At 41.2% G+C, this 15,047-nt stretch overlaps 1 protein-coding gene and 4 non-coding genes across 5 annotated transcripts; all 5 read right to left on the bottom strand.

Moving 5' to 3' along the window:
• Positions 1 to 489: 489 nt before the first annotated feature.
• LOC134299097 (small nucleolar RNA SNORA35) lies at positions 490 to 622 on the bottom strand. Its single transcript, XR_010006235.1, has one exon. It is a non-coding gene; the product is annotated as a small nucleolar RNA SNORA35 (small nucleolar RNA).
• Positions 623 to 1,030: 408 nt separating this feature from the next.
• rps8 (ribosomal protein S8) lies at positions 1,031 to 8,660 on the bottom strand. Its single transcript, XM_062978360.1, has 6 exons — positions 8,511 to 8,660; positions 7,654 to 7,760; positions 4,815 to 4,914; positions 3,451 to 3,626; positions 2,022 to 2,151; positions 1,031 to 1,192 (listed from the first exon to the last, which is right to left on the bottom strand). Exons 1-6 carry the CDS (start codon positions 8,512 to 8,514, stop codon positions 1,083 to 1,085), a joined length of 627 nt encoding a protein of 208 aa, XP_062834430.1. The 5' UTR covers positions 8,515 to 8,660; the 3' UTR covers positions 1,031 to 1,082.
• Positions 1,517 to 1,584, bottom strand: LOC134299083 (small nucleolar RNA SNORD38). Its single transcript, XR_010006221.1, has one exon. It is a non-coding gene; the product is annotated as a small nucleolar RNA SNORD38 (small nucleolar RNA).
• On the bottom strand, positions 2,879 to 2,952 carry LOC134299082 (small nucleolar RNA SNORD38). The gene has a single exon (XR_010006220.1). It is a non-coding gene; the product is annotated as a small nucleolar RNA SNORD38 (small nucleolar RNA).
• LOC134299084 (small nucleolar RNA SNORD46) lies at positions 4,988 to 5,090 on the bottom strand. Its single transcript, XR_010006222.1, has one exon. It is a non-coding gene; the product is annotated as a small nucleolar RNA SNORD46 (small nucleolar RNA).
• Positions 8,661 to 15,047: the final 6,387 nt, after the last annotated feature.

The following is a 15,047-nucleotide window of genomic DNA, read 5'->3' as shown; positions in this document are numbered from 1 at the left end:
GGTTAATGTCAGGCTGGAATTTGGGAGAAGGTTGTAATCTCTACTAAATCATGAAGTTCATTGTGTGGTTTTGTACCAGTTGCTCCTTTCCAGCTTTACACAACTCATATAATTGTGCCTCGAGCTCACTAGAGAAGAGGAAGGATATAAATGTAACTATATAAATCAGTACTTAAATTTTATTTGAACAGATCTGAAACTCTACTTTAAGATTATTTTATTGAAATACATGTAATTAACTTTATTAAAGGATATTGCAGACCACTTCTAAAGCAGACAGTTGACATTTAGACTGAGCCACTTTAGGGGCCCAGGTAAACCTATAGTATAGGCTTGCTACATACATAGGAATGCAAAAATATCAGTGCCTGGAAATCTTTTGAGGTGCTTCTATGGGTCTCAAACTCACACGAGATCCAAAACAACAAATCCGGGTCCCTATCTGTATCAACAGCCCCTCAAAAATAAACTTGTTCCATGTCAGAAAAATAATGTACCCAGCCTTCGAAAGGACCAGGCCTTTAGAAAGAGTCCTAGCCCTTCTGCTAGAAGGGAGTTTATCTTGCACTAGAATGAAGACCAGAAGGCCATGGAAGAGACAATCTGGTCTTTGGCAGTGCAGAAGCAGTTCTAGTGAGTGACTATTTAAATGTGGTGCAAACCATGTAGAAGCGGTAAACAGCAAGTTCTATTCACACCACCCCAATAGACCACAATGGGGGTCTAGTGATCTTCCTCTGCATTACATCTTTCTCAGATGGACTCCACATGGCCAATCGTCAAGGGGGATTTCGAAGTAAACAATACCAAGCTCACACTGAAGGAGAACAGCACATGGCATTTAGTATAATATCATTAGAAGCTACTGTAGCAATATTATAGAACTCCATTCATTGTTGCCAGTGTATTCTGCAAGGGCAACATTTTAGAATCTCTTATCATAGTAGCAAATGAACTCAGTGGTCCATGATAAGGTTACTTCTCTCCCGCCCCCTTCTTCTCAATGCCCATAAATAATCACATAAAATCATTTATAACAAGACTCTGGGATATTTATTTAGCCCATTAATTTCAGTGGCCATTCATTTGCCTCTCCTGGCCTTGATCTTCCTCAGATAGAATTCGAGTTCTTTGCCTTCTAGGAGGTAGCCATCTGCTCGGCCACATTGTCCAGGCCTGGAGGCAATGCAAGCTGCAAAATTAAACAGATTATTAGAAAGGGTGAATAAATCACCAAACTATTTCACTGAGGAACTGCCCACCACACTTTCATTTTAGGAAGTTACTGATCTCTTATCATAGTAGCAAATGAACTCAGTGGTCCATGATAAGGTTACTTCTCTCCCGCCCCCTTCATCTCAATGCCCATAAATAATCACATAAAATCATTTATAACAAGACTATGGCTGATCTTTTGCTAAAGGGTCTGAATTGAAAAATCCACCCCCCCCCCCTTCCACCTATGAAAAATAAAACAAAAACCCAAACACACCAAAACCACCCCATTGGTGAAGTCACCTTCAGAAACCAATTGTCACCACTTCCATTCAGTAGCAGAACTGGGCAAATTTCTCATCATAAGGTCGACTTCATAATTTTATTGATTTGTCCAAGTTACAAAACATTTGAATCTCTTCAAATCTGTCAGGGGTGCTTTCTTTGAATGTGATTTTCCTGCTTCTTGGCAGGGGGTTGGACTGGATGGCCCGTGGGGTCTCTTCCAACTCTATGATTCTATGAAATGTGCAAAGTATATCCAGAAAAAGCTTGTTACCACCTGTCTCCCACGATTGCTCATATTTACCTACTGCTACTCCCAGGAATAAAATTAATTGCCTGTCCCTCTTTCCCATGCCAGATTAGATGTGCTACAGAGCACTAATGGTTCACTTAGAAACCAGAAGAAAGTGGTTACAGCTTTACTCCATCTCTAAATGGCTATCATGCTCCCACCTCACCACCTAGTCTGCTGGCTGTATTTGAGTATTTTCTGTTGTTCACTTTTTGTGTCTGGGCCTCACCAAGCAGCTTTCCTTGCTGGAACTGCTCTTCCAGAAGACTACTGATCTTAGCATTCTTTTTCCGTTCATCATACTTCTTCTGAATTTTCTTTGAACGCTTTTTGTTTAAGATTTCTTCCTCCTCAGGTGTCTGGGGAAAAGGAGAATAAGAAAAACTGGGTAAGTTCATATACTGTTTAAATATTACGGATTATTATTTCACCTTAGCAACCATCTGAATTGTTGGAAAGGACAACAGGCAGAAATACAGTTCTAGCGTATATCAATACAAGCTGTACAACAATATTACCTTCCAAGTTATTTACTGGTTCAATAGGATTTTAAGCTGAGCACTAACCAGTAACAGATTGTTCGGGCCAATGTCCACAAAAATAACTTCATTTATTTAAGGTCTCAGCTTGCAATGAAATGCTACAAACCTATGGTTGGCACCTTGTGGTATCCAGGTATCATTACACTGCAACTCCCATTACACTGCCCATCACCCATTTTGGTGTCGCAAATGCTAGCCTTATTTCTGGGTATATTTGACCTGCCAATTCCAAGAATGGCAATTTTCCCTATCAGCTCTAGTTTTTGAGATATGAAACATACACCATATCCCAGTATTTATCTGTTTACCCAGAGAAAATAATAACCATATACAAGAAACTAGAGCTAAAGCGCTCTATCCAATGCAATTTTCTGGATCAGAGCCCCCAAATATGCCCAGCACCAGGTCTAAAGAAACTGTTGTTGGGCTGTGCTGTCTTTCGATATCAGTGCTAATTTGATTGGAACTGCCATCCAATAATCACAGGAGAGGACAATTCCTGTTCTAAATAGGCAAATGTCCCTAATGGAGGATGGCCACACGTCTTCTTCAGATACGAAAAGATGTCATCGCTCTTCATTCAGCAGCAGAACTGGACAAAGGTATCATCACCAGAAGACAAAGATGCTCCAAACCAAGAGCACTACAGCGAAATGCATAAAACAAAAGTAGCAGCATAGAAAGGTATTAAGGGCAGTCTTGGGGCTGCATGTGGGCCTAAAAGACTGTTTTTGTGATTCCCACTCTTCCAGAAATCCCATTCCTGGCTGGGATTTCTGGGAGCTGAAGAACAAAACGCCTGAAGGAACACAATTTAAGAAACATTGCTCTAGACTGTTTTTTTCTAGCACCGAAGTACGAAGTGACACTCCTTATAAGGCTTACAATTCAATTTGAAAGAAAATTGCAGTCTCCCCTACTGTTTAGCACTTCACACACACAATTTTTCAACATTAGCTGTGCCCTTCTGGCTTCTTGTACTTTTAGGATTGGGTGCATTTCTGGCACTCAATGTGGCTCCCAAATCAAGAATTGCCCATCCAGTCCAGTTATCAACCTACACCCCAGCTTCTCACTGACAGAAGCAAGATAGAGTTTGGTTCACTTAATACATACCAGCTTGGCACCCTTTTTGCGGCCAAGGGGTAATGCATAGTGGGCTTCATACCACTGACGGTATGGTGTGCTGTCAATGAGGACAATGCAGTTTTTGACCAGGGTCTTTGTGCGCACCAGTTCGTTGTTGGAGGCATTGTACACTACATCAATGATTCTGGTTTTACGAGTGCAGCCTGTAAAGAGCAAAATGTGTGTCATGCCTTCTAGAAGCAAGGAAGAAATTAATGGCAGATAAATCTTACAGCTATTTAAATTTCATTGGTGTTTTAAGTGTATAGCACTGGTATAGTTTTCATTCTAGAAATTTGGCAACAACATTTTGACAGCATCTAGTCCTAAAAATAATCTCTTCAGAGAACATCAGAGCGGTCAACTATAATTTGTCAAGAAACTGGAAAACTCTCAAAACATAAAGGTTAATCAACTGGTTCCATTCTACCAACCTAAAATGTCCATTTCACAATAGCTGAACAAGGTGAACTGTTAAAAAAATCATCATACAAAGCCATCCTATGGCTATCCGCAAGGAGAAGTAACAGTACAGAAGGAAGCTCATCTATTTTGTCCAATGTGTCTGTTTTTGAGAAACAACTAAAAACAACAGAGATTGTGGGTGAGGGACTCGCCCCCTGTGAGACCAGGCTTTGAATCCCTGCTCAGTCACAAAAATCCATAGCATGGCCACTGACAAGTCATACTTAGATTCAGAAGGCCATGACAAAACTTGCTGAGAAAATCCAATTATATGGTTGCCATGAATAGGAATCCACTTGAAGGCACAGCAACCATTTTAAATATAAAGGACATGAATTGTGGAGCTACAAAAATTAACACAAAGTGGTTCTTGATTTGGGGATCCTTAGATCTCTAAGGAGTCAATGGATGGGCTCAAAAATAAGTGTTCTCCTCAAATTGTTTTATTATTTTGAAAATCATGTTTCTGTGCAGTTTTTCAAGAGAGGGCGCCCACAGATTTCATTACTCAAAGTAGCCTAGGACACAAAAGATTAAGAACCATGAGACTAAGATGTCAAGCAAAAGTGAACAAAACATACAAATATCAATCTGATTAAATATAGAAGCAAAGTTCCAGATTTTGTCTGAAAAATGATGTAGGCTTTCCCCCTAGAAATATACCCATAGAAAAGATGTCAAGCTATTCTACCCAGCTCACCTGTCATGACTCTTTACATTGGTCTTACAGCAACAAAGTACACAAAACTCAGGGTAACTATGACACTCCCATCACTGAAAGCTGAGGAATTCACCAACAGCTCTCCTAAGGTCAAAGTTATCATCACAGTTGTTTTGGTTCTGTTTCCCAGGTGGCTAAAGCCCAACAGTATCCACTTTGCACTTACATTCAGATCCCCAAGAGAAGTTTCCAACATCCAGACGCAGAGCACGGTATTTTTTATTCCCACCACGTACCCTTACTGTGTGAATCCTCCGGGGGCCAATCTACAAAAGGTGCAATACAAGGAATTAGAATGCAGAGATTCAAAGATGTGAAATCTTCTTACAATGCATGGCAACCTGATCAGTGTAACTATGACAACTCCTAGCACTGGTGAGTGTGATGAAGACCAGAACAGTCTACAGCACCCACCTAAGGTGTCAGTCTCATCACTTCAGGTGCCTTCCTCTCTGTGGATAAAGCTCCAGATCTAGTGCTGTTAGCTGTTATTATGTGCCTTCAAGTTGTCTTTGACTTATGCCAATTGTGATGAAATTCAGGGGGAATTTGGCTTTTTCTGCGGCTGAAAGAGTATGTTTTGCTCAAGGTTACCTGCGGGTTTCATGGCCAAGTGGGGATTTCAACCCTGGTTCTGAGTACTCAAACCACTATTCTACTTTCTTTCTCTGCTTCTAGTACAGATAGTGTACATTTCCCCCTGCTGCATAACAACCATTTCAAGATTGGACCACTTTAAAAAAATAATTCTATACAGATTCTGCTATTTAAAATCAAAAACTACATATAGGAGAGTACAAGATGGGAATCAATGCTGACTAAGTTATGGAGGTCAAGCTACATTTTAGGGAAACTATTTCAAGTGCTGTCTCATATTCGTTTTCTCATATTTGTTGTGGCCGAAATACCCTAGAGCAGGGGTCCCCAAACTTTTTAAATGGGGGGCCAGTTCACAATCCTTCGGACCGTTGGAGGGCCAGACTATAGTTGACCGCCGAGCAATAAATAATAATAATAATAATAAAGAGGATTGGCAGAGACCCCTTGGGCCATTTAGTCCAACCCCTTTCTGCCTTTGTGCACTGAAAGCACAAGCACAGCACCCCTAACTGATGGCCACACAGCCTCAAAGTTAACAATAATAATAATAATAATAATGGGTTTTGGAGCACAATACTCCTGACCTCACAATCGTTTTAAAAAACAAAGTATGGATTGTCGATGTTGCAATCCCAGGTGACAGCAGGATTGAGGAGTAACAACTGGAAAAGCTGACACGATATGAGGATTTAAAGATCGAATTACAAAGACTCTGGCACAAGCCAGTCAAGGTGGTCCCAGTGGTGATCGGCACACTGGGTGCAGTGCCTAAAGACCTTGGCCTGCACACTTAAACACAATTGGCGCTGACACAATCCCCACCTGCCAGCTGCAGAAGGCCACCTTACTGGGATCTGCACACATTATTCGCCGATACATCACACAGTCCTAGACACTTGGGAAGTGTCTGACGTGGGATCCAATACAACAGCCAGCAGAGTATCTGCTGTGGACTCATCTCATTGTATTTCAAATAATAATAATAATAACTGCAAAAGGCCACCCTATTGGGATCTGCACGCATCATCCGAAAATACATCACACAGTCCTAGACACTTGGGAAGTGTTCGACTTGTAATTTTGTGATATGAAATCCAGCATATCTATCTTCTTTGCTGTGTCATACAATAAAATAATAATAATATGGGTTGTAAGAGAAGAGAGACCCCTTGGGTCATTTAGCCTTGTGCCATGGGGGCTGGAGAAATGGCTTTGATGGGCCACATCCGGCCCCCGGGCCTTAGTTTGGGGACCCCTGCCCTAGAGGCACCAGATCCAGTCTGGGAAGTTAAACAGGGTCAGCTCTGATTAGTACTGGATGGGAGACTAAGGAGTAGGCTATATTTCAGAGGAAGAAATAGGCAAAACCACCTCTGAGTATTTCTTGCCTAAGAAAACTATATGAAACTCATGAATACACTTTCAGGTAACAGCATTGAATGTTTGGCATATATGTGTTTGGAGTGCCCTTCTGAGTGAGAGAGGCAGAATGTAAATGCTGTAGATTCTTAAGCATCCATGCTGTTTTCAAAGAAAAAAGATCTGTTCCTGTGGTTACCACAAACTATATTGAATTGTGTTGTTGAAGGCAGTGGTTGAGATATTCACTGAAAAACTATACCAGAGTATGCTGCAGGGTGTCCCACAAAAACAAAGTTTTTCAGTTTAATAACCCCTTTTCATGATTTTATGATAAAACCAATTAGGAAATGACATTTCTAATCTAGGAACAAAAATCGTGTTACACAGTGTACTTGTTAGACCTATGTTACATATAACACTTAAAAATATTATTTATTTTGAGAATGATTAACTTAATCACTTGGGAATCTTTCACTATGAAAAAGTGGCATTTCGGAGGTCTGATTTTGGTAGGTAAAGGTTTCCCCTTAACATTAAACCTAGTTGTGTCCGACACTGGGGGTTGGTGCTCATTTCCATTTCTAAGCCAAAAACCACAGTTGTCTGTAGACACCTCCAAGGTCATGTGGCCAGCATGACTGCATGGAGCACCGTTACCTTCCTCCTGGAGTGGTACCTATTAATATACTAATATTTGCATGTTTTCGAAATGCTAGCTTGGCAGAAGCTGGGGCTAACAGTGGGATCTCACCCCCCCCCCCCCCGAATTCAAACCACCAACCTTTCGGTCAGCAAGTTCAGCAGCTCAGCTGTTTAACCTACTGTGCCACTGAGGGCTCCACAATTTTGGTAGGGAGTAAAAATCCTACTAGAATAATAGACTTAATGTTATCTGCCTCTTCTATCGATTCAAGGCAGGGTACAGGATAGTTAAAACATATAAAGCAGAAAAAAAACATTAAAATACATATATTAAAAGCAGAAAAATTCCCGTTCAGGATAAACCATAAACACAGAGGGAAGACGATAAAAGAGTGGATTACTTTTGTATTGGCAGGGGGTCGCCCCAACTCATACTTCCTCTTCTTATGGTAGGGTTTACGCTTCCCCCCAGTTTTGCGGCGCTTGTGCCAGTTGTCCCTGGAGATACCTGTGTGGGCAGACCAAAAAATAAAGGTGTGACATTAGAAATGCATTAAAGGGTGTATCTACAGTATAGAACAAATGCAGTGTGCCATCACTTTAATTACCATGGCTCAGTGCTATAGGATTCTTGAAGTTGTAGCTTGGAGAGGGCACATCAGAGAAGGTTGCAGACCTTGTAAAAGTACAACTCCAATGATACCATGGCGTTGAGTCATGGGAGTTAAAAGTGGCACCAAATTGCATTCGTTCCAGTGTTGTAGATGCACCTAAAGTGTGCTATATAGTTTCCTACCAGAAAGGGATTCCTTAAACCCAGAGTTACTCAGCTCTCCAAGGTAAAATGTCTCCCCAGAAGACAGTCGGCTTTATGAAGCTTCATCACGGGAACCCGAGGCGAAGGAATCCATGGTCTGTGGGGTAGAAAAAGGCCTCCTCCGGGACGAGGGTAGGCGACCAGTATATCAACAGGGCCCGGGCCCAAGCCAGTGGATTGGCGGCCAGTTTATCAACAGAGCATAGGTCCAAGCCGCAATTGCAATTTGGGCCTATGCTTTCTTGACACACTTGGCCGCCTACCCTCGACTCGGAGGAGGCCTTTTTTTCTTTATCGCAACCGAAAACACCGCACGATAACGCCCCATCCCTGCTGTTAAGATCGTCCTTTCCCCCATTAACCACATTACATTTCCGTAGAGGCGGATGCGAGGCCGGATGGCGGCGGATTCCCCCTCACGCCGCGCCGGCAACCACTCACCCATCCTTCTCCGGAGGCGCCCACTGCAAAGAGGAAGGCGCAAAGCCTCACGGGGCGGGATGTGGCCCAGGAAGCCTCGCGATGGTTCTTCCCTCCTTCTGCACGGGATTTCGAAACGCGGCGTTGGCTTGGACCTCTCAACGTCATCACAAACGGACGAGGAGGAACAGGCTGGAACTATTTTTGGGATTTAATTCACAGCGGACCCTTTTTGCATCATCCAGACAAGAAACAACCGGGGCTAGCTAATCACCTCCCAACTAAGGATTCCCCCAGGCAGGAAGCAGCTACGCTTTGGTGCTGCAAAGCTATTCAATGCTTATCAAGCTGGCCAATTGCAACATTCACATTTGCCTCCAACAGACAAGTTCTTTCTCCCACCCTGGACTTTCCAGATAAATAAACCTCACGACCTCTGAGTACGCCTGCCACAGATGCAGGCGATACGTAAGGAGAAAATGCTTCTGGAACATGGCTATACAGCCTGGAAAACTTACAACAACCCAGTATAGAGAATTGTCAGGGCTTTTGCTGTTATTAATATTGCAGTATTATTATTATTATTAATCTATGCCTGTGGTAGAACCCTTTTTGTTGTTTTTCATGGCGCTATATAAATGGAGCCTCCGGTGGCGCAGTGGGTTAAACCGCTGACAATGCTGGCTCTTCAGCTTAGAAATGGAGATGAGCACCAACCTGCAGAGTCGGACATGACTGGACTTAACGTCAGGGGAAAACCTTTACCTACCTTTATATAAATAAACTAGCTTTGCCCGGCCACGCATTGTTGTGGCTTATGTGAATCATTTGTTGGCCAGCTTGAACTGCACTGAATAGCCTTGCAGCCTCAAAGCCTGGCCATTTTCTGGAGTAGCACCCTTAAAGAGCCGCTTTCAAGCCTGGCTGCTTCCTTTTTAGGGGAATCCTTGTTTGGCCAGCTTGAACTGCACTGAATAGCCTGGCCGCTTTCTACATAGGGCATCCTTGCTAGGCCGGTTGAATGGGAAGGAGTAGCCTTGTGGCTTCAGAGCTTGGAGGTTTTCTATCTAGGGGAAATCTTGGTTGGCCAGGTTGAAAAGCTCTGAATAGCCTTGCTGCTTGCAAGCCTGGCCACTTTCTACCTTGCGGAATCCTTGGTTAGTCAGTTTGAATAGCAATTAATAGTCTCAGTGTGGCAGGTATGAATGCTGCAATTAGCCACCTTGATTAGCATTTAATGGCCTTGCAGCTTCAACGCCTGTTTGCTTCCTGCCTGGGAGAATCCTTTGTTGGGAAGTGTTAGCTGGCCCTGATTGTTTCCTTTCTGGAATGCCCATTTTCTCTGCTTTCAGAGTGTTGCTCTTTATTTACTGTCCTGGTTTTAGAGATTATATTGTTCTGTTTTATTATACCACAGTAATTATTTCATATTACAGTAGAATCTCACTTACCCAACACAAGCTTATCCAATGTTCTGGATTATCCAACACAGTCTGCCTTTTAGTAGTCAATGTTTTCAATACATTGTGATGTTTTGGTGCTAAATTCGTAAATACAGTAATTACTACATAGCATTACTGCACATTGAACTACTTTTTCTGTTAAATTTGTTGTTCAACATGATGTTTTGGTGCTTAATTTGTAAAATCATAACGTAATTTGACACTTAATAGACTTTTCCTTAATCCCTTCTTATTATCCAACATATTATCCAACGTTCTGTCGGGGTGTTTATGCTAGATGAGTGAGACTCTACTGTATATTTATAATCTTATATTATCTGCTTAGAACTGGATTATATGAGGCTCCTTCTACATAGCTGTATAAAATGCACACTGAAGTGGATTATATGGCAGTGTGGAGTCAGGATAATCCAGTTCAAAGCAGATAATATAAGATTATAAATAATATAGCTGTGTGGAAGGGCCTTGATTCTACACTGCCATATAATCCAGTTCAAATAAGATAATCTGTATTTTATAGGCAGTGTGGAAGAGGCCTGATTGAACAGGCCCTGGGCACCATTAAATGGCTGAGTGGGTTGCTAGGAGACAAAGTGGGTGGAGCTTAGCCTTCTAACTGGCAGCAATTGGTTAAAAACAGTTATTCCTCTCCCTCTAATTAGGACTTTATTTTTCTTGGTTTTTTTTTATGTCTAAACACAGCTGGGATGACCCTGTCTTTTGTGGCCAAGTTTCGTGGGTTTTGGGTGTTTGGTAGAAACGGTCAGAACATTTTTATATATATAGAAGATTGAAGATGGTAATAATAGCAATGATAATAGCAATAAAAAGGTAAAGGTTTTCCCCTGACATTAAGTCCAGTCATGTCCGGCTCTGGGGGTTGGTGCTCATTCCCAATTTTAAGCCAAAAAGCCACCTCCAAGGTCATGTGGGTGGCATGACTGCATGGAGCACCATTACCTTCCCGCCAGAGTGGTACCTATTGATCTACACACATTTACATGTTTTCAAACTGCTAGGTTGGCAGAAGTTGGGGCTAACAGCGGGCGCTCACTCCACTTCCTGGATTCGAGCCTGCGACCTTTCAGTCCACAAGTTTAGCAGCTCAGCGCTTTAATATGCTATGCCACCGGGCCCCCAGAAAATAGCAATAGTAACTTATTATTCTAGCATGTCAGGAATATTATGTGTATAAATGCAAATTTTAAGTTGTATGCCTCTGGTAGGATTCATTATTGTTTGTTCTTCATGGCACTAGTATATAAATAACTAGCTTTGCCCGGACACGCGTTGCTGTGGCTTATGGGAATCATTTGTTGGCCAGGTGGAATAGCAGTGAATAGCCTTGCAGTCTCAAAGCCTGGCCGTTTTCTGGAGTAGCTGGAGTAGCACCCTCAAAGAGCCGCTTTGAAGCCTGGCTACTTCCTTAGTAAGGGAATCCTTGTTTGGCCAGCTTGAACGGCACTGAATAGTCTTGCAGCCTCAAAACCTGGCCGCTTTCTACATAGGGCATCCTTGCTAGGCCAGGTTGAATGGGGCAGAGTAGCCTCATGGCTTCAGAGCTTGGAGGTTTTCTATCTAGGGAAAATCTTGGTTGGCCAGGTTGAATAGCACTGAATAGCCTTGCTGCTTGTAAGCCTGGCCGCTTTCTACTTTGTGGAATCCTTGGTTGGCCCGTTTGAATAGCAATTAATAGTCTCAGTGTGGCAGGTATGAATGCTGCAATTAGCCACCTTGATTAGCATTTAATGGCCTTGCAGCTTCAAAGCCTGTTTGCTTCCTGCCTGGGAGAATCCTTTGTTGGGAAGTGTTTTGGGTGTTTAGTTTCGCTGTTTACTTTAAGGCAGAAATGGTCAGAACATTTTTATATATATAGATGATGATAGTAATGATATATGTAATAATATTCATATCTTCTTGTTATTATTGTGGGTTCTCAGGAATATTGTTATGTATATACACACATATATACATGTACAGTGGCACAGCAGGTTAAACTGCTAAGCTGCAGAACTTGCTGATCAGAAGGTCAGCAGTTCAAATTCATGGATGAGGTGAGCTCCCATTGTTAGCCCCAGCTCCTGCCAACTTAGCAGTTCGAAAACATGCAATTGTGAGATTAATTTTACTGTTATTTTACTGTTGTTGTTTTAATTATATATGCTGTCGTCATATTATTTTATCTGTTGATCGGGCTTGTTCCCCATGTGAACCGCTCTGAGTCCCTTTGGGGAAATGGAAGCAGGTTATAAATAAAGTTTTATTATAAATATTATTATCAATACATACCGCTTTGGCGGGAAGATAACGGCACTCTAAGCAGTCATTCCAGCCAGATGACCTTGGAGGCGTCTACGGACAATGCCGCCTCTTCGGCTTAGAAATGGAGTTGAGCACCAACCCCCAGAGTCGGACTCGGCTAGACGAATGTACATGTACTATATACACATATTTTAGGTTGCATGCATCTAGTACAGGCATGGGAAAACATTGGCCCTCCAGGTGTTTTGGACTTCAACTCCCACAATTCCTAACAGCCAATTAAAACACCTTGAGGGCTGAAGTTTGCCTATACCTGATCTAGAAGGACCCATTTTTTTCTTGTTCTTCATGGTGCTATATAATAATAATAATAATAATAATAATAATAATAATAATAATAATAATAGTGATAAATAGGAACTTGTTATTTAGGTTGTCAGGAGTATCATTCCACACACACATATTGTATGCCACTGGTCGGACCCATTGTTTCTGCTTGATCTTGAAGCGCTACATAAATAATAATTGTAATTTCTTGTTATGTGTATTGATATGCTGCTTTCTCTCTAGGATTGGGACCCAAAGTGGTTCACAATTTTAAAAGCCATGCAATTAAAAAGGTAAACACTGTATTAAAATGGAATGAAACTACTGTATTTCTTTGTTTCAAAGAAGCAACCCCCTTCCCCAGCATATAAACTTCTCTAAAAACCGAGTGCATTTTAGACTCATGGGTGCTTTTTTAAGTATATAATTAAATTAGTATACATCTTACAGTTGGAGACATCTTAGAATCGAAGAAATACAGTAGTTAATATTATTAATACAATTTACAAATACTGTAGATTATAAAGATGTTTAAAACAGTTCAACTAAAATAAAGTAGCACCCCTTAGACACTGCTCCATAAACAATGGGTCCCGACTTCAAATGGGGTCCCCTTAGCTCAATATTGGGGTCCCAAAAATTCTGCAATAGTAAACCTAGTGGCTGTTTTAGACATTTACATCGATCTGTTAGTAACAGCATGACACGTTTACAGTGGGCTCTGCTGAAGATGTTTCAGTTGTACTTCATAAAAAGGAAAACCAGCCAATTTAGTAAGCCTTGCAAATATTGATTTATTATCAGCAAATGTTTGATTTTATACTTATTTTATATACTTCTATAACTGGGGTCATAGATTAGACTTCTCCTTGCATCTAACCAGCCCTTCATTCTACAATGAATGCTCAACTAGATGTAGTACAGAGATGTCACACACCTACATTCCATGAAAATATGTCCTTATGTCATAATTGGGGGGGGGGGGAGGGGGGAATTATCTTACACAGCAATTTAAAAATTGATAATTGTTTTACCATTCACATTGTTTTGTATGACTTTTTAAAAAGTGAATTGTGGACCGAGTTCCTTTCCCAAAAGCTTGCTATTTGAACAGCCTAGTTGGCTTATTTCAATGCTTTTCAGACGATCTGATGTAGGAATCTGGCCGTTACTTTCTCAGTGTGTCATTAATTAGTGCTAAATTTGTGCCTACTGCTGATAATTGTCTTTCTTTCCTGGAAACATGCCAGGGACTGGCAGCAAATGGGTCAGGGACTGGCAATGGTTCAGAGATCACCACTTTATACTGGTTTATTTCATTGAAAGCAACTAATTATTTCACCCTACATTCCAAAGTATGAGTTATATACCCAAGTAGCGTTATCAGATCAGGATAATTTCAAACCATGATATTTCTGGTCAAAACCTGAGACTCCCCGGTGATGAGGGCAGGGCTTGGTGATGACGGCCCTTAGTTCCCTTCAGGGAGAGAGGGCGGGTTATAAATAAAGTCTTATTATTATCAGTAACCATTATGCACTAAGCAACATTCGCTCACAGCATGTCATCCAAGCACATATGTATTTTACGGGTTGGAATTTTTGCAAAACCACAACACTTCAATTATATCTGTTAACTTTTCCGAATTGCAGCAAACTGCATAGGCTTAGAATAATATTCAAACTCTTCAAATCTGGTCAAACTAGAGGGCATAATATTCCTTATCTGCTAGATGCTACTAATATGTTTCAGCCTTGGAACTATGTTTTATAGCAAGTACTTGTTTTACTCAGGTCTTTATGGAGTCTCTATAGTAGGAAACTGCCAGAGGTCACCAATTTGAACTTTGTGTATCTTGTACACTACATATAAAGATTAATTTACACTACATGTGTTTGATGCTGTGGATGTGTACCAAGAGCAATGTCTAATGTACTTAATTAGGTATTGTTTTCAGTACACATCCACAACACGTTCATAAAGATATATCACAAAAAGGTTTTAGACGTTGTAAATTTGTTTCTTGCTGCAGTAGACCCAGGAAGCTAGTTCTGGAATGCCCTTTATCGTGTCTGCGATACAGAGAGGTGACTTTATTGAAGAGATCATCAAGTTGTTTTAACACTAGGAGTGTCTTGCATTCTTTAAGCACACCCTCAGGGCAAAGGCTTGATCCTGGTATGATACCATTACAGTTCCTAGAAAGGGATGAGTGAGGATTATATATGACCTCGATTCTTTTCAAGTGACTAATATTTTTCATGCTTAAATGTCTTTCACTCTTGCTAGTTTTAGTAGGAAGAAATAACACAGCACCATACAGCCATTAATTCAGTGCTGGGGTTCCAGGTAATATTCATAACCAAAAGTATGCTCCTATACTGTTGTCATGTAACAGATACTGACCCTAAAGACATATCGGACATAAAGAACAGTGGTGTCATCCCCATGGATCTCTTCCTGTACCAGGCCATAATATTGTAACTAAAATACCTGGAAGTCTTGA

The sequence above is a fragment of the Anolis carolinensis genome, chromosome 4 (genome assembly GCF_035594765.1).
Source record: "Anolis carolinensis isolate JA03-04 chromosome 4, rAnoCar3.1.pri, whole genome shotgun sequence".
Taxonomy (NCBI): Eukaryota; Metazoa; Chordata; class Lepidosauria; order Squamata; family Dactyloidae; genus Anolis; species Anolis carolinensis.
This window is presented reverse-complemented; position numbering and strand designations above follow the sequence as displayed.

What these genes read in the sequence shown, in the direction of transcription:
- rps8 (XM_062978360.1), bottom strand. An exon ending in GCAAAAAGGGTGCCAAGCTG is followed by an intron (nt 2,152 to 3,450) that starts GTATGTATTAAG and finishes CCTTTTCCCCAG; the next exon opens with ACACCTGAGGAGGAAGAAAT. An exon ending in CCAGCAAGGAAAGCTGCTTG is followed by an intron (nt 1,193 to 2,021) that starts GTGAGGCCCAGA and finishes TTAATTTTGCAG; the next exon opens with CTTGCATTGCCTCCAGGCCT.